Source organism: Labeo rohita, chromosome 20 (assembly GCF_022985175.1).
Source record: "Labeo rohita strain BAU-BD-2019 chromosome 20, IGBB_LRoh.1.0, whole genome shotgun sequence".
NCBI classification, from domain to species: Eukaryota; Metazoa; Chordata; class Actinopteri; order Cypriniformes; family Cyprinidae; genus Labeo; species Labeo rohita.
The window spans coordinates 1,954,100-1,981,752 of NC_066888.1; the positions used below are offsets into that span (position 1 = coordinate 1,954,100).

General features: G+C 36.0%; 2 protein-coding genes across 3 annotated transcripts; both read right to left on the reverse strand.

Moving 5' to 3' along the window:
- Positions 1-6,064: 6,064 nt before the first annotated feature.
- On the reverse strand, positions 6,065-18,071 carry gpr63 (G protein-coupled receptor 63). 2 transcript variants are annotated; one of them, XM_051139279.1, is made up of 2 exons: positions 17,980-18,071; positions 6,065-7,956 (listed from the first exon to the last, which is right to left on the reverse strand). In XM_051139279.1, the coding sequence occupies exon 2, from the start codon at positions 7,868-7,870 to the stop codon at positions 6,635-6,637; it is 1,236 nt and encodes a 411-aa protein (XP_050995236.1). In that variant the 5' UTR covers positions 7,871-7,956; positions 17,980-18,071; the 3' UTR covers positions 6,065-6,634. The 2 variants fall into 2 exon arrangements, with proteins under 2 accessions (XP_050995236.1, XP_050995234.1); XM_051139277.1 differs by lacking the exon at positions 17,980-18,071 and adding an exon at positions 13,147-13,706.
- On the reverse strand, positions 14,339-18,809 carry ndufaf4 (NADH:ubiquinone oxidoreductase complex assembly factor 4). The gene is made up of 3 exons (XM_051139280.1): positions 18,621-18,809; positions 17,980-18,074; positions 14,339-15,580 (listed from the first exon to the last, which is right to left on the reverse strand). Exons 1-3 carry the CDS (start codon positions 18,754-18,756, stop codon positions 15,266-15,268), a joined length of 546 nt encoding a protein of 181 aa, XP_050995237.1. The 5' UTR covers positions 18,757-18,809; the 3' UTR covers positions 14,339-15,265.
- Positions 18,810-27,653: the final 8,844 nt, after the last annotated feature.

Genomic DNA, 27,653 nt, shown 5'->3' on the forward strand with positions numbered 1-27,653 from the left:
CAAACACACCTGAGCAAGTTCACCAGCGTCTTCAGGATAATTAGAAAATCACAGGCAGGAAAATTTGATCAGGGCTTGAGCTAAACTCTGCAGGGCAGTGGCCCTCCAGGTCCAAATTTAAGGAACGCTGTTTTAAAGGGAACAGAGGAAAAAGAAAGATATAGCTATAGTTAATACTTGTCTGTACTCCTAACAATTTTGGACTTTAAGACCTCTTTCAAGGGTTAAGATGCTTTCTGAATTACTTTTTATTTTCTAGGATGTTTTTCTTTAATTTCAAGAGGAAACACCCACATTTCTAAGAATTTTCTTAGAATTTTGTCACTAGGAGCAACATGAACATGAATATAGGCCCAGGTGTGTTTAATTAGGGTTGGAGCTAAACTCTGCAGGACACCGGCCCTCCAGGAATGAATTTGGACAGCCCTGTCATAGACGTTCAGTCAGGTTGAGATCTGGGTCCTCATTTATATAACACATTTGTACACACATCTGATCATACAGCGATGTCCAAACCAGTTCCTGAAGGCAAGCTGATCTACATAGTTAAGGTCCAACCCAAATTAAACCTGAACCAGCTAATCAAGGTCTTCAGACTTACTAGAAGCTTACAGAGAAGTATATTGCATGATGTTGACCCTTCAGGAGCAGGACTGGACACCCAAAGTCCAGGGCAGTTTCACTGCAGCAATTTGTAAATGAGTCCCTGGGGAATTTGGAGGCAAAAGCAACACCTTAAACTCTTTGTCCCTCTTTGTTCTCTGTTCCTCAAACAGTTCCTGAACAATGGTACGTGGGCCATTCCACCGAATGGGTGCCATTTGCTTCCAAAACTCTTCCAAAAAAATGTTTATTTTCTTGCTTTTTTCAGATGGAATCTAGTAATACACATATTTAACTATTCAAAATCTGTACTGGTCCATCTCAGGTAACTTTATTTAATTTTTTACAGAATTTTAAAGTAGAAGATGGATGGATTTTTCTCAGTCCTGTTACCAAAACTTTGTCTTTTAAAAAGCATGTTTAATAATATGTGAACAAATTCCTTTATTTTCCCCTCAGGCAGGTGTTTATGTTAAAGAAATTGTTGGTCTCATGGTCAAAAAATAATACTTATCATAAAAAATCACTATTTAGCTACACAAGGTGTATTTTTCTAAAGTACACAAACCAATTTTTTTAATTTTAGGAAAAAAAACTATTTAGTAACAGGAATAAAACTGGGTAACAGGAATGAATATCCATTATATTAGTATATAGGTTTGACTGCACATGTGAGGTATTACTGCTTGCACTGATATAGTGAAGAGTGTTAAACACTGACTAGTGAGCTGACCTCACTGCTAAAAAGGCCAAATCATGTTTCTATTTAAGTCTAGTTAGTGTTAGTTAGTGTTATGTTTGGGGGTAGAGGACGGGTTATGAGATAAGATATAAATAATGAAAAATAATGCATATAAAATATAAAATTAAAAATGATATTAAAAATAATAAACTTAACAAATATTTCCTTTTCAGTTTTTCCGTGGAGATTGGGTAGCGCAGACCACACTGTAATGCCATTCCATGTTTGGGTCTACAGTGTTCTGCCACAGGACAGAAATTGCAAGTACATTTTCTGTCATAATATAAAACAACAATGCAGGAACAACCATAAATTTTCTCTGGATAAAAACAGCGTGGATAAAAGGCCAAAAGGATAGGGTAACAGGACTGAGTGAAAACCTGGGGACACAACTAAAGTGTGTATTTTAAACTATTATAAATTTATTTTGAAATAAATGTATTTAAATCACAGATGGAGGTATACAAAAATGCAAAATAAAAATGATTTATGAAGAAATATATCTGAACATTATATCTCATGTTAAAATGTAGCGTTAGACACTGGGGACATGCATAAATACATGTTTTTTTTTATACTTTTTATAAATTAAATATTTTAAATTTGCAGTCAGATTAATGTGCAGAACACTCTGCTTAATAATAAAATGTATTTTATAGTTAATCTTTATGCATATTTGTACATGTTATGTCCTGGGGACAGAAATGGTACCCATTCGGTGGAATGGCCCATGTGTTAAAGTTACATCCACATAAATGCCATTTGGTAGGTAGCTACTGCATATTAGGAAAACCCCTTTGGAGATGCTCTGACCCAGTTGTCACTGCCACCAGCTTTCTTGCTTCCGACACATGAAATTCAAGAATTAACTGTTGCCTAATATATCCCACTGGGGAGGAGTTTTTTTGGCTCAAGGTCAGCTGGGATTAGGACTTTGCTTTCTGCAGACTAGTCAAGTTATTCAACACTAACTGAATCAATCATTTCTTTTTGAACCTTGCCTTAAACACAGAGGCATTGTCACGTTAGAATAAAAAAGGGTGCTGTCCAAACTGTTGCTGTAAAATTAGAAGCACAATTCCCTAGAATATTATTATACACTCAAACTTTAAGATTTGTACTCTTGGAAATGATGAAAGTAGTCAAACCTGTTCATGAGAAGGGGGTGTCCCAATACTTTTGGCAGTATAGTGTATCTTGCACATTTTACCCCAATGTGTCACACTGAAATTCATATTCAGCTTCTGTAAACTGTAAAGCCTGCCTGACAAGAGCTGTTAGACGACTGAAACAGAAAATTTTGTCAATATAACAGAAGAGTGGTGTGAAGTGGAGTGCAGCAGAGCATTGTCACCTTGATATCACACAAATTTGGACCGCCTGTCTAACCAATGTGCACCTGGTGGTGACTGGTGATCTTAGAATGTAGAATGTGCTCACCTCAAAATAAATGAGCACAGTTACAATTAGGTACAAATTAGTTGCCACACACAAGAGAAGGCCACACCTTCAGTAAACCTCAATAAACTGGTCTAGTATGGGCATAAGCATCAAAGTACACCTTACAATCATAACAAACAAAAGAGATGCCTAAGAAGTACTGAGGTTTACTAATCTGGAAAGGGATTTAAAGCCACTTCCAGTTCTGCTGTATGTAAAATAATTCAGCCCTGTGACCGTACATTGGATAAACGGGTGCAGAAAATGAACTGATAGACAAATGAAATATCCACAGGAGGACTCATGATTTCAAATTCTATAAATACAACAAACAACGAGCCACATAATTATGATTTCACACCCACCCACATTCCTGTAACCTGATTAAAATGTACTGTCGTCTAAATGGATATTTTCTCGCAAAAGGTATTAACACTGCACTCCGTACATGTGGCCATCAATTAAATTATTCTGAAAGCACGTCAAGAAGGTTAAAAATGAAAAAAAATATATGACTGTATTGAAACATTTTGTTTGCGTAAGTGTATTGCCATTCTGTAATTTATGTTGCTGCATGCGTGTAATTGTCCATCAGGCTTTTTTGTTTGTTATATCCATGATTTCTGAATTTGAAAATAACTAAACATTTGGAAGAACAGCTGAAAGTTTCCAAGAGACAAGTTTTAAAGAATTCTGTGTAATTTTTTGGTAAGCTTGTTTGAATATGTGTTGATGAATCAAGGTCAATTTTTTGTGTTGTGGGTGTTTTATTTGAAAAGCCAGTAATAGCCATTGAAAAGTCTGTGCAATTGCTTGTGAGCATTAAGGCTGTGTGTACTCTGAGGTTTGATAATTATAGATATGTGTAATACATGTTGTGTAAAAATGTATCAGAGCAGCTTTACAGGGTGCAAGGACTATATTACCAGATGGCTATTGTTGTACAAGCGCTCAACTGCTCTCCTTTGCATTTTCCTAATTTTCCCTTTTTCTTTGCAGTATTCTGGGAAAGGTTTCTTGGACACTTTTTCTTCTTGTTGCCATGGGAACGGCAGGGAGATGATGAGTAAATTCTTTTTTTTTTTTTTTTTGAGTCAAACAACAATAGAAGTTGAGAGTGAGGGTGTGAAAACTGATATACCTCTATAAGAAAAATCTAAAAGACCATGTCAAAATGAACATAAATACACTAACTGCAAGTACATAAGATATGATGCATATTCATAAAATAAATGGAAGTTACATATCAATTTCATAAACATGATAAAATCTACAATTAAAAAGTAAAAAAAAAACCTAAATATATGTAGATAGAAATAAAACATTTTAAAAGTTAGTGTAAACAGTCAATTTTTTTTTCTACTTGGCAATTACATTAAGGTGTGTGAGGGAAATTTAGTTTAATTTTTCAAATGGCTGCTCTATATTTTTGTTCTGTGTGATAAAGTGAATGAACACAAATAAATATGTGACCCTGGACCACAAAACCAGTCATAAGGGTCAGGTTTTTTGAAACTTTGAGATTTATACATCATCTGAAAGCTGAATAAGCTTTCCAGTGATGTATGGTTTGCTAGAATATGACAATATTTGGCCAAGATACAACTATCTGAAAATCTGGAATCTGAGGGTGCAAAAAAATCAAAATATTGAGAAAATCGCCTTTAAAGTTGTCCAAATAAAGTTCTTAGCAATGCATATTACTAATCAGAAATTGAGTTTTGATATATTTGCAGTAGGAAATTTACAAAATATCTTAATGGAACATGATCTTTACTTAATATCCTAATGATTTTTGGCATAAAAGAAAAGCCGATAATTTTGACCCATACAATGTATTTTGGCTATTGCCACAAATATACCTGTGCTACATCAGACTGGTTTTGTAGTCCAGGGGCACATATATAAGCAAATATACAAAGAAATTTACAAATGTATCTGTTGTGTTTTGTTTAGAAGACACATTGACCACTATTCATAACTGACATTAAAATTAAAATACATTTCCTGAATTTGAAGTGAGCTGACAAACAGGATGCAGATATCATTTGAACTGAAATATTAAAAGTACAATTTAATATACAATTTAATGAAATTTAATTTAAGTAATAGCTGCGGTAAGTGTCACTTTTAATAATTCATTAATTCTCTTTAGCTTAAAATACCCATGGACTATGTGTATTTAAACATTAGATTTAATTATATAACCAACTTTACAAGTACAAAGAGCACAACTGCCTGTTTTGCAACAATTTTTATAAAAACATTTAGATTTCCAATATCATTTACCAAATCATTCAATGATTTAAAATGCTGATTTAAAGTATCCAATTATTGTTAACGGCATTACAAATTCACCTAAAATTCCTCTGAGAAAGCATGTTTTACGTCAGTGTTATAGTGGCATCTCCAAAAAACAAAAACTCCCACCAGAGTGTACCAACTCTGAATAATACAAGCTGGTTGCCAAGTAATACATACTGTTGCTAAGTAATAGCGTTCCATACTTTGGTTCTGATGAGCTTCTAAAGCCCACAGCGTCCTCATTAGCGGTGGCTGGAGAAATAATGAACACCACAAGGGACACTAGTAAAGGAAAATTACCTTTCAGATTCAAAAAGCTTTACGGTTTACCTCCAGCCCGGGCAGCCTCAGGAACAAATCATCATCTGAATGAAGGCGGCACACTACAAAGGCTCAGACGGAGACTGCAGAATCAAAACAACCCCTTTGCTCAGCCTCAAATGAGCAGAGGACTTTTTTCCTTTTTATTCTTAAATGCTTGCCATTTGACATTGAGAGAGACAGGGGAAAAAAAAATTAAACATATCCTTCAGCTGGTTGTTGTTGTTTGTGTTGACTTTGAACGGCATGTCCGCAACAAGCAATTGGTTAGTTGCTGATATGTACAACAGCCTTGTACTGTACAGAAATATTGACCGGGGTTCCCCCACCTTTTGACCAAAAACATAAGAGGCATTTCTATTCAGTTGAGACACCATGATAAAAAAAAAAAACTTAGGCCCAGTTTCAGGGTTTAGCTTAAGCCAGGACTAGGCCTTAGTTAAATAAAGATATTTAAGCAGCTTTTACAAAAATGCTTTTAAAAGAAAATGTTACAGGTGTGCATCTTGAGACAGAAAAAAAGGCACTGACATATTTTAAGATATGTCAGAGCAAGATATTTTCAGTTGAGACAGCTCAAACAAGCATTTTAGTCTGACTGGGGTTAGAGATTTCACAAGTAATAATTAGAAAAAATGTATATGACAACAGAAATTCCATGAATTTCCATGATTTTATTTACTTCCAGGCATGGAAATCACAATTGTAAAATTCACATTAAAAATCATGTATGTCCACAAAGTCATCTACTTATCAGTTTGGAACATGCTTATACCTTTGTCAAATGCCTTTCCTTTATTTCCACAATGAAAATAATTCAAAACAGAATAGCTGAACAATCAACAATAAAATTAAATAGAAAATGTTAAAGTGTAAAACATATCACAAAGCCAGGAAAAAGAAACAAAACAGAAAAAAAAACAAATACAGTTCACAAAATCTTGTTACATTCATGGCATAAAACAGAAGATTGCACATTTTCACCAAATATAGCAGCACCTGACTGATATGTACTAAACAAACTTCTATTAAGATCTAAATCCTATAAATAAAAAAAAACATTGTGCAATTAAAGTAGTTTAATGTACAGGCTCTGTAAACCTTCTCATCTGTACAATCTTTTACAGCTAAAACATCCTGCAGTTTGAAGAAAGACCAAACATATCACAGCTTGATACGACTGTACCGTAAGAATTACAAAAGAAGCTTCGGAAACGTCCTCTACTACACCACAGAACGATGCTCCCCACACACGTAAACGGCACTGGGGCGGATGCGTCTCTTAGTGTGGCCAGGCAGCTGTGGCAGGAACTTGAAGTACTTGGGCATCAGGTCAAGGCAGGCGTCACGGAACTTCTTGATTCGCCAGTAGTAGATGAGAGGATTCAGGGCCGATTTGAGGTAGCAGATCCACAGCAGCCAAGTGCTGATCTCGAAAAAGTTCTGCCGGTAGTAGAACGTGCGACTGAAGGTGGACAGCAGGCTGTAGGTGGCAAACGGAGCCCAGCACGCGGTGAAGACTGAGAACAGAATGAGGATCGTGGTGAAGGCACGTGTTTTGAAGCTCATGTCAACGTTCATCTGAAAGGGCCTCTGCAGACTCATCAGACCCAGCTTGCTGGCCTGGCTGAGGCACACCGAGTCAGGATGGGAGTGGATGCGCAGCGCATTGTGGCGGAGCGTACTCAAGATGCCCATGAATGTGTACAGCATCACCAGAAACGGTACGAAGAAGAACACCAGCATAATGAGCAACACGTAAGCGTGGTAACCACGCTCAACCGTGTAGCCGAAAACACACTGTGGCGCTCTGGGGGGAATGTACAGGGCAGGATGGCCAATGGAAAGTGGGAAAGAGAAGCAGAACGACAGAGACCACGATACCGCGATCAACACTTTGGCCCTGCGTGGACTTAGTTTGTCTTGCTTCTGCACGATGATTAGGAAGCGGTCCACGCTGATGATCATTAAAATAGCCACGCCTTCCATCACGAACATCCAGAAGAACATGGCCGACACGCGGCAAAATGCATCTCCAAAGATCCAGCGCGTGGTCACCATTGTGACTAGCGCAAAGGGCATGTTGAGGACCGCGAGCATCATGTCGGCGAAGGCGAGACTGGCCAGCAAGATGTTAATGGCGGAACGCATGGCGGCCCTCTGGTAAACCATGAGGCAGACCACCATGTTTCCGAGCAAGGCCAGCAGCAGCACGCAGATGATGACCAGGCAGAAGAACACCTGGAGGGGCAAGTTCAGGCCTTGAACAGGGTCCTGCCAAACGGTCGAAGGCGTTATGTATTCCGACAGAGTCCGGAACTCTAGCGAGCTGTTGGCTTTCGTGGAGGAATTCTCCATGGCTCTTGTACCCGCTGGCTGGCTCAGCACCTTGGCCGTGGGGTGCAGGGTGGCGCTAGGCTCCCCTGAAGCCACAGGTGGATTAGTGGACGAATAAAGCATTCTTCTTTTTGCAGTTACATGGTAAAGAGAGCAAGCTCAGCCTATCGGATAGGTCGCTAGCACACATCTCAGCATGGAGGCAGACCCTGTGGAAGCAGAAAAAAGGAATTAGGAAAATCAATCTAACCTGTAAGAGTAGCAATAAAGTGATACTGTCAGCTGGCTGCAGGTTTAAAGCTCAAAGGAGAAGTCCACTTCCAGAAAAAAAAAAATTACAGATAATTTACTTACCCCCTTGTCATCCAAGATGTCTTTCTTTCTTCAGTCATTAAGAAATTATGTTTTTTGAGGAAAACATTTTAGCATTTTTCTCCATATAATGGACTGCTATGGTGCCCCGAGTTTGAATTTCCAAAATGCAGTTTAAATGCGACATCTTGAGTACATTAAGTGTAAATCTTTGTTCTGGAAGTGGACTTCTCCTTTAAAGTCTTGAGACAAACTTGAGGAAACCATTCTTAGATATTCCCAGCTCGCAGTGATGTCTGGCGGCTTTGCCTCGGCAAATTGCTAACAGTGTGAATCCCGCCTGACAGTTAATATTGACAATGTGACAAAGTTGAACAAGACTGTAAGTTTTTTAATATTCTCCGGGCAACAGTCTCCAGTCTTGTAGTGTACTGGTTACTTACTCTCCACCTACATCCCAAAATATAGTTTGGGCTGTATCAGGCATACATACAGTGCAAGGGGCGTAAATTTCATTGTCAACATAGTATCCAGATTTTTTTAACCATGCATACTTTGTATGTTTAGCTGTCATATGCACCTTCAATTAGTAATTAATAATTACTATATGCATAAGGTGGCAACTTTCAACTCAAGTAGTTACTTTGCATAATTTGGGCTAATGGTTTGCACTAAAAAGCCACTGGGGGATTCTTATTTGAAATCATGTATAAAAGAACAAAGGTAAACAAACGTGATCAACACTAGCAATGCATGATCAAACTGAACCAAAACTTCATGCCTTCATGCCTTTAAACATTTGCTTATTTCAGCATACAAATTCTATCATTATGAACAAAAAAGCAAAGAACCTGTCTGCTAATAATTATAATAAAATAAAATTCAACAACTTCAACAACATATTTACATAAATAAAAATAAGTAAAAGTGTTAATTACAAGTTTGTTGCAATTTATAGATTAGAAATAGCTCTAGAATAGAAATATATTTGTGAGTTATTAAGAACTAAACATCTATGTTTTCCATAGCCCATAATTTAAGAGTGTAAAAAGGCATAAACATGATTTTGTAAAATAGGCTAATACAGCATGTGGTGTATGCCATGCTTCATCTTATTCGTTTTTGTTAATAAACGTATTCATTGTGGCCTGTTTTATTGCTGTTGTGCTTTTAATAAAGAATAGGCTGCCAATGAATCCATCTTTTGTTTTAGTCTTAAAAAGTGAAAGGTGAATAAATGTAAGCAAAACAGACAATAATCTTTTCTTGTAAAACGCGAATTTAAAAAGTTAGTTGCAAACGAGTGACCAGTGGAAAGAATGAGCATCTGCCACGACCCGATTCTGAAGCAGTGGCAGCAATAATTAAGGAGTGGCAGGCCGGAGCGCCAGTACTTAGGCTAGGGGTGCCCAACCCTGTTCCTGGAGATCGACCTTCCTGCAGAGTTTAGCTCCAACCCTAAACAAACACACCTGTCCGTAATTATCAAGTGCTCCTTCAGATCCTAATTAGCTGGTTCAGGTGTGTTTGGTCAGGGGTGGAGCAGGGTAAAAGTGTTCTGTACGCTGTTTGCTCATGTTATTCAGCTGCAACAGAACACCTTGTAAAAAGACAGAATAAGTATGTTTGACATCTAAATGTTTCACTTAAAATTCTTTTTATCAGATTTTTTTTTTTATCTTATTGGAATCGAAGCAGGAATCGATAAGAATCGTAATTAATAAGCAGTATCAGAATCGGATACCCAACGATAGCCAACCCCAATAAACACACACACTCAAGCAGAGTAGAGCTGCACGATTAATTGTAAAAGGGTCGCGATCTCCATTCAAACACTCGTGCAATCCCATTTTTAAATGACAACGATTTGCTCATGTCTATCAAACCTTTAAAAAGTATTTCTGTCTTACAGTCATTCATACTGTCACAGAAATACTGGGATGAAAGTTTAGATATAAACATTGATGTTTATAACCCCTTTTGAAAGTAACTAGCGCTTCAAGTATTATTTTGTCACACGTTATTTTGTTTAGTTCAGAATCATAGGAAAATTGTGATCTCTATGTGAGATTTAAAAAATAACAAAATTTCTCAATTTATCCAGAATCGTGCATCTCTACTGCAGAGTTGGCCGGTGTTGGTGCTGATGAACCCGCACTTTTAGTTATTTTTAGCCAGCTTTATTAGGAGCGATAGCAGGCAGGCATGATGATTCATGAGTGACATGTTTGTGTTATAAGAGATCAAATTTTGTATTATTATGTTGCTAATTCCCATCACTTATGCTGGGCAATTTTCCATCACCACAGAACTGCCCAGCAAAAATTAAAGGCTGTGTCCTGCCTTAATAGTGCAATAAATGAGGGGACTGTCTTTTGTAGTGGTGTCCAAAACCATAGTGGATAAAATACCCATGCAATGTGACAGTCATGCTAAATCAATTCCTGTCCAAATTTGTCCACTCGAAGGATAATATTATAGTGAATTAGTGATTTTACTAAATGTAGGGGATAGTGAATGTAGGTACAGGGAACTATTTCAGACAGGGCTGAAGTAAAATAAACGTATACATATGAACATTACAAGTTAAGCATTGAAACACTTGCATTGGTTGGTTGACAGTTAGCTAACTGCACAAAGGCTGTAAAAGCAAATTAAGTTGTGTAAGACAAACCTCAACAGACTGCATCCAGAGTATCTTACACATTCTTAGTAACTTCGAGTAACTTACACATTCTTTTAAAAAGTCACACTGAACAAAACAACATACTTTTAGAACCCAACCCAACTGTACAACTGTAATATTCTTCTGTTAATAATAAAAAATGCATTCTGACAAAAGATACTTTTTATTCCCATAATATGTGTATAAATTAGAAGCAGACAGAAGTACAAGAAGTCTGCCTTTATTAAAAAATAATAAATAAATCATAATATATACCTGTAGTATTTATCTGGTAATTTAACCATAAACTCTATAATTCAAATATTGCAAGTTTTAACAAACAATATAAGGTTTTAAATAATTATAAACTTGTATTTCAGTCTAATAAATGAATATGTATGTTAAATATAATACAGCGGTTACCCCTGTACAGAAAGTAGCACTACGCTTATAAACACTACTTTATTAGGCATCTTATGGAGATTAGGCTGAAAAGAAAATGGCACTGAATTTTTTATGAGGACAGCCAGCTCTCGTCAGATATATTTTTATTTTATGCCCAGTTCTTTAAAATTAGGAAAGTTAAACAGTTGAAACATTATTCAAAATATCCTCTTTTGTGTCGTGCAGAAGGCAATCTGGTTTGGAACATTTAGACAAGTAATGACAATTTTCATTTGTGGGTAAATTAACCCTTTGACTGTATTGTTTTAAAAACTAATATTCAGCCGAAACAATAAGCAGTAATCCACGTGAAACAATTTTAGCACAGGTGATTTGTGCTCTAAGCAGAACATTAGGTAAAGACTGAAGGAAAAAAGTATCATAGCTGCAACAGGAATATAAAATACCAAAGTTAAAAAATGAAATGTATTAATGATAACAGCGTTTGCCAAGTATAGTTAACTAGCCTAACTAAAGCCAAATTGCAGTTGCCAAGCAACGTGGGCACATATATAATACATCAAACACGGCTCATCTGATACAGAACTTAGAGTTAGAATCTGTTTTAGAATGCTGTTTAAAATGTAACAGGCTAAACAACTTGACTTGCTTTTCATTATCCTGCCAACCTGTGAGAGACATATTAGCAGAAAAACATTCCTTTTATATTACCATTAAGAAATAATATATTTATAATATATATATTTTATATATTTACAATTTATATTAATCTATATTATTTTTTCCTACTGATCTACTTTCTCTGACTAACTTCTTAGTTATTTATGTAAATATTTAACTGTTTGCATGTTTTGTTTTTCTGTCTTTTCACTGGCCCAGTTGGTCCAGTTGTTGGTGGAGATAAATAGCCCTGCCTTAAAATATACATTTTTAACTAAACAGAGCATGTTATCTTGCAACCTGTCAAAAGGTTCCTCTACAAAGGCCTAAATGTTTTCCAAAGTGCCACTTTGCTAAAATGCATCTAGGCAAAACAATGAGAGAAAAAGGCAATGGTGTTTAGACACTTTAATGCTAAAGATACTCACTCACCCACCCACCCACATGCAAGCACTCATGCATACGCGCACACACATAATTATCTTCACACACAAACACACACGCACACATATGTTGGCTTTTCATATTTTATGGGGACTTTTCATAGACAAAGATTTTTCTACTGTACAAACTGTATATTCTATTCCCCAAACATACCCCTATACGTACACTCACACAAAACTTTGGCTAACATTTTTTTCTTCATGGGGACCAAAAAATATCCCCACAATGTCAAAAATTCAGGTTTTACCAAATGTCCCCACAACATTGGGGAAGAAGTCAAACTGAAGTGGTGACTAGAGACTACCAGTGGTACAATATAAGCCGAAACCATAGTGACAGTAGAAACAACCTCATGAGTGAATGACAGTCATGTGTACTGAATAGTTGTGGATCCTAGCAACAGGAATAAAATTATTAAGTGTCTCTTCATCTATGCCTTGAGAATGTATCCATCCATTCTGAACCACAATCACTTCAAGAGGCCTCAACAGTAGTCCGACACAGTTTGACGCTTGGAACCTAGAAAATTCCTTCATTTTTATAATCAGACAGAAAAGGCCCAGTCTAGAAGAAGATACTGAATGATAAAGCCTATTGAATTTCAGATACTTCTGGACCAAAGTCTTGCATCTCCAATTAATAGGTCATAGATCACAGGGGAAAACAATAGATAAATGACTCTTACAAGATCTTACACCTTACGAAAGGGTTTTTGTTGCACTGATATTATATTTATCCTGTAAAAATCTGGCCTTGCAATTTCTTTCAATTTATAAATATCCTTCAAAACAGAACGGATCTGAAAGATTCACCTTGAAAGTGGGTTTGAAATGGAGGAAATAGTACAGAACATCACAATGATATTTATCTTATATACTTCTAAGCACAATAATTAAATAAGTTGGCGTTTTACCTTGATTCTTCCCTGTAGCTTATTTTACATAAATGATGCGGCATCAGTCACATCATTATACGATTGAGATACACATCCTTCTCTCGCCAGATGTTTGAAGCTCCGACATCCCACATTTCCATCTAAAATAATCGTACATCCGTTAGATCTTTTTCTTCGAGTAATGATATAAAACCAGACAGACACGTTTTCGGTTGAAAAACACTAAACATTTAAAAAAAACATTTAAAAACATCAGAGTTCTGCCCGTTTTGGGGATGTGAATCAATCTGAAAACCTCCGCTGCAAAAACAGATGTTTAATCTCGTAATAATCTAATAAAAAACCCTGAGAAAAAAGCCTTAAAACATCGCAGTTTTGTCGAAACGCTCATTTTTAAACGGAGAGGAATACATGATACATTTTGTACCCGCTTCTCATTTCACATATGCATCCCAAACACACCGTGTCGCTCGTGCTGTCCGCATTCACCGAGTACCGCGTCACTGACAGTAAACCAATTAAATTTCAGTGCCGGATTTGATTTACATTCCGTCAACCAATGAAAATGCAGGAATCGCCAGCTGGCGTTTTGACTGTGGCCAATCATCGATGCCGGTGCAGCTGCGTTTGGTTTTGCGGGATGGGAATCATGTTCCGCGGTAGTACTGTGGTCAGCAGTGATTTTGAAATATAAAACACAATTAAATGCACAGAAAGAGAACAGTATATTTTTGTCTACAATTCTGATGTAGTGATTAGAGAAACAAAGCCTTCTGAAACTTCGAATGAACTGATCCCAATAATTCAATCGAACTACGCACGCTGAGGACATCTGCTGGTTCAAGCGTGTAAATGCTATGGAAACGTTCGACTACAAATAATATCGTTATCACTGGCTTAGTACATTACGCCACGTTAAGATGTCCGGGACAAAGCTAATGATGTTTTCATCCCCAGATATACAAAAAACAAATAAATAAATAAATAAAAAAATCCAATTGACATAAGTTTCCCCTATTACACCACATTCATGATCAGTGTTGGGGTAACGCATTACAAGTAACGTAAGTTACGTAATTAGATTACTTTTTTCAATACAAACTCAGAAAACGACACAAACTTGCAATAATTATATATGTTAACACAAATACATAAATAAATGTATGTATTTAATCCCATATTATTAACCAATGTTTTTGCTGCTGACCTTTGATGAACCAATTCAGCCATTTTAATAAGCAAAACTTACTTTAGGTAGGTTAACATTTGTGCTTATTTTCTGCTTTGATTTTATTGCTGAAAAGTGTTGAAATTTCATCTCCTGCGTTCTGTACAAACGTGAATTTACTTTTCCGTCAGCCTGGGGCTTATTCATCTGACTGTTTGGTGTGAAAGGGCTTTTACATTTGCTAAAAATATACATTTTTATACTGCCTAGATTGGAAAAGTAACACAAAAGTAATGCAACACATTACTTTCCATAGAAAGTAACTATGTAATCAGTTACCTTTTTAGGGAGTAATGCAATATTGTAATGCATTATTTTTAAAAGTAACTTTCGTCATCACTGATCATGATACATCTGAAAGTAGGACAAAATAGAGTTTAACATATGTTAAACTCATAATAAACCACAATAAAACTCACATCGCATTGATGATAACAACTGGGAGTGCAGACGTATTAACAACAAATATTGATAAGTGTAAAACGGCAGGGAGTAATTGTATGTTTCACCTTGTAAATGATTTATTTAGTGAAAACAGATGCATTACTTGAAGCTGCTGTTCACACAAACATAATGCAGCATTTCTGAGCCAATTTCTTAATATTTAATGAAAATTATAATCTGTACCGATGTTTTACACTAGAAATTGAACTGATTTGACATACGATTTCTAGTTCAGTAATGTTTCACATTATCTTATCTTAATTACCTTATTGCTAAAATAAATGTTGGGATATGCCATGCTTTAAATGAGACAACATATTAATAAATAGTTATGACAGGCCCTTCAAAAACAAATAATACAAACACACTACAATCGACATGTCAAAACACATGTACAGTATTTAGATAGACACTGTGCATGTTTCAGAGACGGCTCGAGTCTGTATGCGACAGTGTTTCTATGTGCTAAGAATCCCTAATCTGCTTGGTCTCCTCCGTTTTTGGTGGAATGATTTTGATGTCGAAGGGAAAAAAGAATTCTGTCAGTGCTTTGGCATCTTTTGGGTCCAGAGAGTACTCCTGTGCCAGCTTCTCTGGAGTCCATGTTTTAGGCATGCGTTTGTGATTGTTCAGAGCAGTTAAAGCTTCCACAAGCGACAATTTGCCTTTCGGAACATCAGTGACATCACAGAAACCATAGGGATCGCCCGGTAGACTGTACTTTAGCGCCCTGCGCTGCGTCTCCTCCTCGACTTTCTTAGCCACAGGAACTGCTTCAGCCTACAGCACACAGAGCACAGAGAGTCAGCCACACCAGTAGAGGACAGTGCAAACCACCTTTTCTAAACTGCAATTTAGAAACATGTCAGCAAACCCAAACATGCAAAATTATTCATAGATAGTTTGGGGGAAGTTACTTTTAAAAGTAATGCATTACAATATTGTGTTACTCCCTAAAAAAGGAACAAATTGCATTACCTAGTTACTTTTTATGGAAAGTAATGCATTACGTTACTCTTGCGTTACTTCTCATCTGGGCTGGGATAAGAAAACAAAGTAACTGGTAATCCTTATTTGAAAAAGTAACTCAGATATTTTCTTGTAAATTAAAAAGTAATGCATTACTTTAACAAAGTTATCTGATTATGCAACTCATGTTGCTTGCAATGCATTACCCATAACACTGTCCATTGACACCGTTTCTGAGCCTATTTTCTAATTTGTCTAAAAAATATGGACTACTCCTTACTATTTACACAGTCTGGGGACTTCATACAACAGCTGTGATTGCTCACAGCACCTACTGCAGTGAGATTTGTCTGGCAATAAGCCGCACATGAACATTACTGTATGTGTGGCATTTCAAAAGGATAATCAGATACAAAAAGACTGTCTCCATATGTCTTATAATAGCTTAGAGACACTGTCAACTGAAAGAAAAGATTTCATAAGCATGCCATTTTCTGCATGCATTCAGTGCAGATTGCTTTGAGATTAAATCAACACATTTTTTAATTATTTCCTTAAAGGGGTCATCGGATGCTAAGTTCACTTTTTCATGCTGTTTGAACATTAATGTGTGTTGGCAGTGTATGTACAAATCTACCCTATAATGATAAAATCCATGCAGTGGTTTTTAATTAAACTCTAAAAATAATATCCCCTTTTTCAAATCGAGCCATTCTCAGATGCCTGTCATTGTGCCATCACACCGACAGAGGTCACTCCCACGATAGTTGATTGACATGAGCTCTTACCCCAGACCAGCTGTCACAGTCCTGTAACTTTACATGTTTTGATGCCAGAGCAGGGATGTAAGTTAGACAAGAATATCTCCGATTGAGTGATTGAGGTGTTGTGTTGCTGGATGTAATAATGAACATAGTGCATTTAAAGAAACAACCCCTTAGAATGAGAGGATTTTTGCAGAGCTGATTTTGGCAAGGTAAAAAGGGTGTTGTTTTACAAAACCATTGAGAATTTTTAATCAAAGTATATTAGAGACTTTTCATTAAGAAAAGAATCATATCAACTTGTGGAAAATGGGCATCCGATGACCCCTTTAAATTGTTAGTGCAAACAACACTTATTAAACAGGGTGAAAACATCTGACAAATACTAAACTACATCATAATAATAACACCTCAGCAATAGCATTAGGATTGGTTAACCCATTTTGGACGCCAGTGTAAATTACTTTAAAAATGCAGTAATACTTTTGAAATACAATACTTCTATGATATTTTTATATTTTCTATTTGACATGCTAAACTATTTTATTAAACTATTCTTCTCTAATTCTTATTATACATTGAGTTGTGACATTCAGAGTGCGAAATGAACACCTGTCAAGCACCAAATGCAGGTACTTTTCTATTTGGCCTGTGATTTTCTCACTATGAAGCATTTCAAAAAATGCCACAGAGGAAACTGAAGTGGGTAAAGTGCACAACCCAAGTTGTCCAAAGCACGACAGCTCTTTACATGAAATGATTCAAAGAGGCTCAGAAGCATGTGGGCGGCTGCTGCATAAGGTGCTGACCGAGTGCTTGTGTTGTTCAATGCACTTGAGATGTTTTCCCCATTTCACAGCATGTGTTACAGGTATAGTCTATGCTTTGTAAATGTTATGAAATAAAACTCAAGTGCAAGTTTGCATTTTGCAAAAACAAGTGAGTTGCTGTTACTTCAAAGACGAATCAACCACATGGATCACACCGCAGATAGAAGCAAAAAAAAAAAAGTCATTTTTTAAATTAAATATCTGTTGCTGGAATCAAATTTATGCAAGCAAATATACAGTTGTTGTTGTCAGAACTAGTGGGCACCTTGGTAAATATGAGCAATGATTTTTCATTAAATTAAAACAATTGCAAAGAATGGGGGAAATAAATGTAGGACAACGATCCTTTGTTGCACATCAGAACTATATATTTTTTTTCTTCCTCATTGTGATGGATACTTATAGGAGTTGTTTGGACCAACTGTTTCTATTCTAATTTGTGCTGTGGTTTTCTTTCTCTATATATCTATGCTGATAACCCATTTTAAGAAACATTGCTTTGCAATTGTGAGTGAAATTTGACAGTTTATTAAAAGGGAACTTAATAAATCTAAATTAATGTGTCTTGTTGATACCACAGTAATTGCTGCAGGTCAAAAGATCCTAAAATTCAAACCTGAGGAACTGGATCTTTAGACTCCACATAAACGTCCTTGAGCATTGACAGCAGTGGATCATTCTTCTGGTGAATCTCTTCTGAAATGCTGGTAGCTGGCATAGAAACACAAATGTAAGATCATGCAAAAAACTGTGTAACATGGAGTACTGTTTAGAATTCATTGCCAACAGTATGCAGACACTTTTAACAGGTCTGGCTTTTGACACAGCTATCCATGGACATCTCTGGATCTACCAGCAACAGGGACCAAGGTAATGAGGGCATTGAAAAACAAGATTAAAACCAATGGAGCACTATTATGGAATTTTACATATGTACAATAATTAGTAGGCTATTACTGTTGTCACTGCAATATTTAAACAACTTTATTTGAAGGGGGTGCTCACATATGTATGTGCAATAAATAGGTTCATTAACACCATCACATAGAATTGACATAACATGTTGAGTTATGGAATGAAACCTGTCTGACACTGTCTGATAACGCGGTTATGTAATTTCGCATCGCTGTGATAAATCATAATCAAGTCAAGTCATATTTCCTCTTACAAGACATTAGGTAAGATCATTCACCACTAGAAAGTTCTAATGAGCAGAGGTAATGCCAGTAATCTAGCATGCTCTAACACGCCTCTCACCCGCAATTTCTTCTTGTGGAATACTGCTTGATGTTTGATGTCGTGGTGCTGCTTTAGGTTTTGCCTTGCTTATTTCTCGGTGAGCGCGATTCTCTAAATTAAAGTTTCTAATCAGGCGTGTTACTCTTGAGCCCATGCTTGAAATCTCTACGCAGAGGACATTCCTCTTCTTCTTGTAACTGTACTAGTAGGCATTAGCCACTCATTACTGCCCCCAAATGGCTGCTTCTGTTGTCATCACAAAAAAAGTTCATTAAGACGCAAAATAAAAATAACAGAAAAAAGAAGCATTAGGAAGCATTGGGGCCGTGCACACATGGGGTGGGTGCTTGTTAATACAAATTATTCGGTTGTTACAAATACACAATTAAAAGAGAAGACAGCACATTCTGTAATAATTTCAGACTTTATTGTAGATGTTTTGATAAGAGTGGGCTCTCCCTCATTCTATGGGCCTGCTAGTGTCTCATCTTCAATGGAAGAAGAGGAGAGTGGGTTAAGTTGAGCCACTGGGTAAGTTGACCCACCCCCTGTATCATGGCAAATTGAGCCATGAGAACACTTTTATAAGAAGCCATATTTTAGAACCCTTTGCCATAGATACAATCTGATCATTTAAAATGATAGGAAATATTCTGAAATAACTTTAGATACTTTCATTGTACTTATGCATCATTTTCCCTTATGTTGAGGAACACATAAGTGAACAAAAAAAAGGCTAATCTTACCCCACTCTCCCCTATAAGTGTTAACCATTTCATTTAATATTTTACTGCATAAATCTATATTATATATTAATAAACAACTAATTTAGAACATTTATATTATTTTTAACTATTTATAGGCCTACTATTAATAAGATTTTAATAAAATATTATAAATGTGTTGTAAATTACTAGTATCAAAACAAGTGATTATAATGGGAAATAAACTTAATTACAAGAATTAAAGTGTGACAAAAATGCTAAATATTCTATATAATGACTTGTTGAAGCTTTGAATTCATGTTTGCAATGCTGAACTGCCTTTAGCAGCCTTCCATAGCTCTTTCTTTTTTTCTTGTCTACAAAGTGTGCCAATAACAGCAAATTTTGTGTTATTTATATTGTATATATTCAGGTACAACAATTTGTTTAGACATTCCAATTCTAAGAAGGTGGATATTTTGTTGTTAGCACTTTTGTTGTTAGAAGACCGAGAGCAAATCATTAAATCATTAAAATACAAAAACAAACTACCAAATTACTAATTCAGTGAATCATCATTGACTGTATACAGTGTATTTATAATGTGAACTGTAATGCATCTACCTGGTAATGCAACGACCTTCGGAATGACCTGTGCATGGCCCTGTGTGTGTGTGTGTATGTATAATTCAGTGATTCAGTGGAGCAGGCAGCCTATATTTGTTTGTATATCAGAATTTGTTGTTTAGACTTTTGTCAGCTGACTAAAATGACTGATGATCATAAGTTTAAACAGATGAAGTCTTATTTCCTTTTTCTTACAAATAAACAGTGAAGTTCACTTGATCTGCAAGTAAGAAGAATGTCATAGAAATGTCAAAACCTCACTACTGAATGACAGGAATAAAGGGATCATAAAAAATACAATACAATCACGAGGACCCTTTTAGACCTATTAAATCACCACACTGTGTACTTGTCTTACGATTGAGTCATGATTATTGCTCTCAGTTTGAGTCAAAGTACACGTTCAAAGTTCACGTATCAACATTTTAAACAGGAAGATTTGTTATCATAACAAATTATTAAATTTATTTTGTTATAGTTTCGTCCAAAATAAGAGATCAGAACCAAAGCCCAGTTGTGTTTCCATGAAGAGTGACCAGTCTATGGTTGATCCAGTAAATTTTAAGAGTGGAGATTCATGCCCTAATATCTGGTATTGCATTTCTGTTAAATACTGTATGTGATGTTCATTGCTCTTTACAGTAATTCAAACTAAATTACTTTATTCTGCCTCTAATATAGTCCAGTTGAGTGGAAGAAATCAGATCAAGAGGCAAGTTGTGTGTTTATTAAGAGTGATGGATCTATTGGTCAGCCACTCCTTTTTAAAAGTGGAGATACATAGTCTGATCTCAGGTACTGTATGTTTCTGTAAAAGATCTGATTTGAAGATATGATACAGGAAAAAAAACGCCCTATACATTTACTTCTTTTACTCATGTAATAATGCAGCATTTTATTTTTACAGCAATGAGTCTAATCTTGCTGAAGTCCTCAACACATTTAGAACAAATCTGGCAAAGAAGTTTCAGTGTCTATATGAAGGAGCAGCAAAGCAGAGGAGCCCAACACTTCTGAATGAAATCTACACAGAACTATACATTATAGAGGGTGAAAGTGGAGAGATTGTTAATGAGCATGAGGTGAGACAGACTGAGATACTATTCAGGAGAACAGCAGCAGCAGAGGACACACCAATCAAACGCAATGACATCTTAAAACCTTTACCTGAACAAGACAAACCCATCAGAACTGTGTTGACAAAGGGAGTGGCTGGCATTGGAAAAACACTCTGTGCAGAAGTTTATTGTTGACATGGCAAAAAAAGGAAAGCAAATCTGGATGTCCACCTTTTATTTCCACTTCCATTTAGAGAGCTCAATTTGATGAAGGACAAAAAACTCTGTCTTTCCAAATTACTTCATGTTTTTTCTCCCTGAAATGAAAGAAATTGACACTTTCAATGATAAATATAGAGTATTGTTTATCTTTGAAGGTCTGGATGAGTGTCGTCTGGCTCCAGATTTTCAGACCAGTGCGAGATTGACCGATGTCTCTGAATCAGCCTCAGTAGATGTTCTGCTGGTGAACCTCATTGTGGGCAATCTGCTTCCCTCTGCTCTCATCTGGATCACCTCCAGACCAGCATCATCTGATCTCATCCCCTCTGAGTATGTCCATCGAGTGACAGAGATACGGGGCTTTAATGACCCACAGAACGAGGAATACTTCAAGAAGAGAATCAGTAATCAGAGTCTGGCCAATACAATCATCAAACACCTTAAGTCAACAAGAAGCCTCCACATCATGTGCCACATCCCAATGTTCTGCTGGATCTCAGCCACTGTTCTAGAGAAGATGTTGAGTCAAGCAGAGAGTGGAGAGATTCCCAAGACTCTCACTCAAATGTACACACACTTCCTAATCATTCAGATCAACATCAAACATTAGAAGGACTATGAGACGAAAGTAAAAGATCAAGACATAATTGTCAAACTGGGAAAACTGGCTTTCCAGCAACTTGTTAAAGGCAACCTAATCTTTTATGAGGAAGACCTGAGAGAGTGTGGCATTGATGTGGCAGAGGCATCAGTGTATTCAGGATTGTGCACTCAGATCTTCAGAGAGGAGTTTGGCTTGTATCAGGGGAAAGTGTTCTGTTTTGTTCATCTGAGCATTCAGGAACATTTAGCAGCTCTGTATGTGCACTTTTCCTTTGCAAACAACTGCACACAGGTTTTCTCTAATGTTTTGTCTGACCTCTCAATCTTTTTGAAGTATACTTTATCTGACCTACATCAGAGAGTTGTGGAGTAAAAATGGACATCTGGACCTTTTCCTGCGTTTTCTTTTGGGTCTGTCAGTGGAGTCTAATCAGTTTCTCCTACAAGAAATAATGACACACAAAAAGCTGCTCTGACAGTAAGAAGGAAACAGCTGAGTGCATCAAGATGAAGATCAGTACCATTGACTCTCCAGAGAAATCCATCAATCTGTTCCATTGTCTGAATGAACTGGGTGACCATTCACTAGTAAAGGAAATTCAACGATACTTAAAATCTAGAATAATAAGTGAAGCCAAACTCTCTTCATCCCAATGGTCAGCTGTAGTTTTTGTGTTGTTGACATCAGAAGAAAAACTTGATGAGTTTCATTTTAATAAATTTGTTGGGGGAAACACAAATCAAGATGAAAAACTAAAAGTTCTTCAGAAGCTGCTGCCTGTGATTAAAGACGAGAACAATTGAAACAATTGTTCTCTCAGTGAGAACAAGTCCCTTTTAAAACATAATGAATTTAAAAGCTCACACGGACAGTATTTTATACATTAATGGAACAATATAGCAGCATATCTGAATAACACCTAAAGGCAACTATTTAAATCTACATATGTACAATTTGCTAGCCAACATTTTAGCTTTGAAGTTACAAATAATTCACTAGCACTATCAAAATTGGAGTCCAATTTAGGAAACATTTTGTTTTAAATAGAGCTTCTGTCCACACACACATCTTGAAAACACATCTCGCTCTGACTCTGCTGATTTGGTCATTAACAAACTTGTGAGGCTCAGTGACATATAAAATGCGGTGTATCTTATAATATTGCATCTTATTCACTTTTTCCCACTAAGTACAGTCTGTAAAGTCGTTGGTCATTTGTTTCGTTCAGGTGTTTTCTCCTGAAGGACCTCTTGATCATTTTCTCACTTTCTGCAGGCCAGAAATATCTAATTTCAGTTATGTATAATTTAATAAGTAAATAACTTAATGTACACCCCGTGTTTCTCTCAGAAAGAGTGTAGCCTTGTTGTTTTTATTACTGATGATCAGTGGGGTGACATTCTAAATCTAGTTCACTCTTCTATACAGTATGTGCCAGCCATGGCCTATTGCAGTTAGCTCATCTAACTAATGCCAAATTGGCAAAAAAAATTCAGATTGAGTGAGGAGTCATCGTTGAAGGTGGTCTCCTGCCAACCACCTTCATATGTTCTCCTGTTACTAGCACTGATACACATGAATTGACTTTTAATAGAAAGAGGGAAGATAGATACTGAGGATAGGAATGTTCATTTATCAGTTTATCTATTTATTTATCTTTATTTGCTTATTATTATTATTTAATTATTTTCTTTCTACATTACTATATTACATTTATAATTCTTTAGGAGTGTTGGTTCTGAAAGGGTTTAAATTGAGACAATCTGTAATTTTCTCCTATTTCTAACTGAATGTAACATTTTTAAACACGTTTTGTCTTTTTTAAATACCAATAAAACTAAAGTTACATGAATTAAAATAAAGTTACAAACAATTAATGAACTATTTATTAATATAAATTTGACCTTTGAGAGATTAAATTTAAAAACATGGATGTTTTTCATCTCTTTGCAGGTTGAATGATCGTGGCGTCACAGATGAAGGCTGTTTTGCTCTGGCTTCAGCACTGAGATCATATCCCTCACATCCGAGAGAACTTACTCTGTCTAGAAATAAACTAGGAGATTTTGGAGTAAAACAGCTTGCTGCAGCACTGGAGAATCCTTACTGTAAACTGGAGATACTAAAGTACGATCATCTTTCTAATAGTCACATGATTCAAACATTGTCTCACATAGTTTCGTCAACACACAGCAAAGTAAAGCTATTTTTTTTAAAAAAGGCAATTGATCATAAAAAAATTTCCAAAATGCAATTTTATCACATTTATATTATACATTTTCTGTGTCTTTCTAAACATATTGCACATTCTATGTTTTGACATTTTTAAAAACATACATTTATGAATGAAAATAAAAAATAAAATATATATGTATATATCTATCTATCTATCTATCTATCTATCTATCTATATATATATATATAACATTAACATAAAGAGTCTCTGTTGATCTGATCTGTGTGTTCTGAACTGAGAGGAAAGAGGGTGTCATTGTTTTCTACAGGTTGAGTGATTGCACTGATCTGGCTTCAGCTTTAAGATCAAACCCCTTACACCTGAGACATCTGAATCTGTCTGGAAACAAACTAGGAGATTCTGGAGTGAAGCTGCACTCTGCAAAACTGGAGAGCTGTAAACTGGAGATACTAACGTAAGACCATCTCTACTCCAACATAATCTCAGATAAACATATTCTTAACTAGTTTCAAGTATGATTGCATTAGAATGTTTGGTATCTTAATTACTATTTAGAATGGTTTAACATTAATCACATTCAGTCTCAGCACACTGATGACTTTATTCATCTTCATCATATCACATGGCACTTCACTTCATTTATTCAGATTTTACATTTATAGAGTTGTGCAATATTTAAAGAGGTCATAGATTATGATTTCTCCTTTTTAACTTTAGTGTGTAATGTGGCTGTTTGAGCATAAATAATATCTGCAAAGTTATGATGCTTAAGGTTCAATGCCTATTTTTTCACCCAGATTGCAGGGCCTCTTTGTTCGACCTTCCTAGGGCTGCTGGACTTAGCGAGAAATGGTTAAATTTATTTTTAGCTTGGTTCCTGAAAATTATAATCCAAATATAGCTCTCTGTGCTGTACATTTTATGGAGAACAGCTATCTCAATCCATGCAAGTTCAATGCCAGACTTGCCCAATAGATAGAGCAGTTTAAACTATAAAAGCAGAAGCTATTGTTTATGGTCCACAGCCTGTAAGTATGCTTAATTCTTAGATTGTTTTTTCTTGGGCTTTTGTTACTTTTTGATTCAGATAGGACAGTGGAGAGATGACAGGAAAGCATTAGGTAGAGAGAGGGAAGCAGGATCGGCAAAGGACCTCGAGGTGGGAAACTGACTCGCTGCAAGTGCAGTTGCACTGTATATGTCGGCGCTCTAACCACAAGGCTATTGGCACCAACCTTAATTCTTTGTTGATGTCTTTTCCATTAATAGTTCTTATCGTTAATTTTATGTTGTAGTATGGATAAAGCTTTAGTATGGATAAAACCGTATATCAAAAGATAACATAAACAGCATTTATGTTAAATTACAGTGTATCTAAAACATATGACAATGACAAAAACAACAACAACAACAACAAAAACATACCATTCTGAAATGTCCTGTAAGAGTCTTACTTGCATAGGTTCTGCTTGATCCTCCTCAGTAATATTCTCTGGGTCTGACTCGGGCTCAAATTGATAAGGCAAAATTGACGTCATGCAACTACACATTATGGTAAGTACACTAGGTGGTTAACGAATCACAACATACTGGGCCAGCTAACCAATCTGAGCCCATTGCAGATTTTTGAGGGAGGAACTAGAAAGTCAACAGAAATTGAAAAGCGGTGTAGAATAATGGTAAAACTGTGAACATGTCAACAAAGATGTGTTTTTTAAAAAACAAAGCATGAACACATGTTACAGTGCATCCCATAAACACAATCAAGCCTTCAAAAAAGCCAGTAGACTACCCCTTTAAAAATATTAATCAGTGTTTTAGAAGTTGTAGCCTAGATATTTTGGGTAGGAAGGAAGGAAGAACAAATGCAATCTCTTATATATTCACAGTATATAATATTGATTTTTTCAGTTATTATAAATTTCCATACACATTAAAAAAAAAAAATGTTTTCATTTTGGCTTCAGTTTCCAGCCTAGTGTGTCCAGAAAAAAATACAATAATTTATTGTTAATTTAATAAATTATTATAAATTATTATTTAATTCACATACTGTCTGTTTTAAGTTTTCTTATTTTTTAAATATAATGATATTTTGATGTTTGTGACACTTCTCACATTGTGAAAATCTCATATTGTTAGACTAGTTACTACGGCAAACATGATAGAGATATTGCAGTAAACAAATACTCACAAATGTATTTATTTAAACATGAACATCTATACATATCAGGAAAATAAACTTCAACATAAGGAAATCCTGCTAATGTGATCTGTGTTCTGGCCTGAGAGATTGAAGAGTCTCATTGTTTTTTACAGGTTGATAAGTTGTGGTGTCACAGATGATGGTTGTGGAGCATTGGCTTCAGCACTGAGATTAAACCCTTCACATCTGAGAGATCTGAATCTGTCTGGGAATGAGCTAGGAGCATTTACATTTGACAAAATTTACATTTTTATCAGTGTATACATTTACTACAGTGTTTAAGGGAGGGGGGTCAAGTTTTCCCGGGTCTGCATGCGCAACAAGTGGGTGGTCAATATGCCAATATTTCATGTTGACGTCAACATGAAACAGCTTGTGATTCATTTTAAAGAGGTCATCGGATGCAAAGTTCACTTTTACATGTTGTTTGAACATTAATGTGTGTTGGCAGTGTATGTACACATCTTCGCTATAATAAAAAAAAACAAGCAGTGGTTTTTAATTAATCTGTAAATTAAATATCCCCTTTTTCAAGGCCACTCCCACGATAGTTGATTGACATGAGTGTCTTACCTCAGACCCGTCTTAAATCATCTTAACAGTCCAACCTCCACTGTTGCTGGAGCAGAGATGTAAGTTAAACAAGAATATCTCAGATTGAGCGATTGAGGTGTTGTGTTGCTGGATGTAATAATAGACAGTGGTCGTCATTTACTGAGACATCTGAGCTGCTGAAGATGCAGTGGATTACGCTTGTTTGTGAATGGAATGCGCCTTCCGATCTACATATATGTGTCTATGTTTGCGCGAACCATTCGTGATCCAGTTTCACTTACAGCAGAAGTAAGTATAATTTTTTTTTTTTTAATGAATCTTTGGGATCGCCTTTTCTAAAAATGTGCTAGTTAGCAAGTTTAGCTGCTAAATGTGGCTAAAGTAAACAGGCTCATCACTCCACAAAGAGAAGAGAGGGGTGAGGTGAGCAAAGCTCATTAACATTTAAAGCAACCTCAACCAGAATAGGATAATTTTTGCAGAGCTGATTTTGGCAAGGTAAAAAAGGTGTTATTTACACTACCACTGAGAAATTTTAATCAAAGCATGTTATAGACTTTTCATTAAGACCTTAAAGAATCATATTAACTTGTGGAAAATGGGCATCCGATGACCCCTTTAAAAACGACTCGTTTCAATGGTTCAGAGTCAACTCTTTCTTTTGAGAGACAATCATTTTATACATGATTTAAAATTTTGCAGGATGTTTTCATTACTGTGTTACACGCTGCAAAGGTAATTTTCAGAAATCCATAATCGAGGCCCTTTAAATATTTACAGTGTTGTGCTGTATAAGTGATAAAGAGAGAATTATTAATCATTTACTGATTTAATTTTTATATCTTATACTGTAATATTAGATAGGGCTGCAACTAATT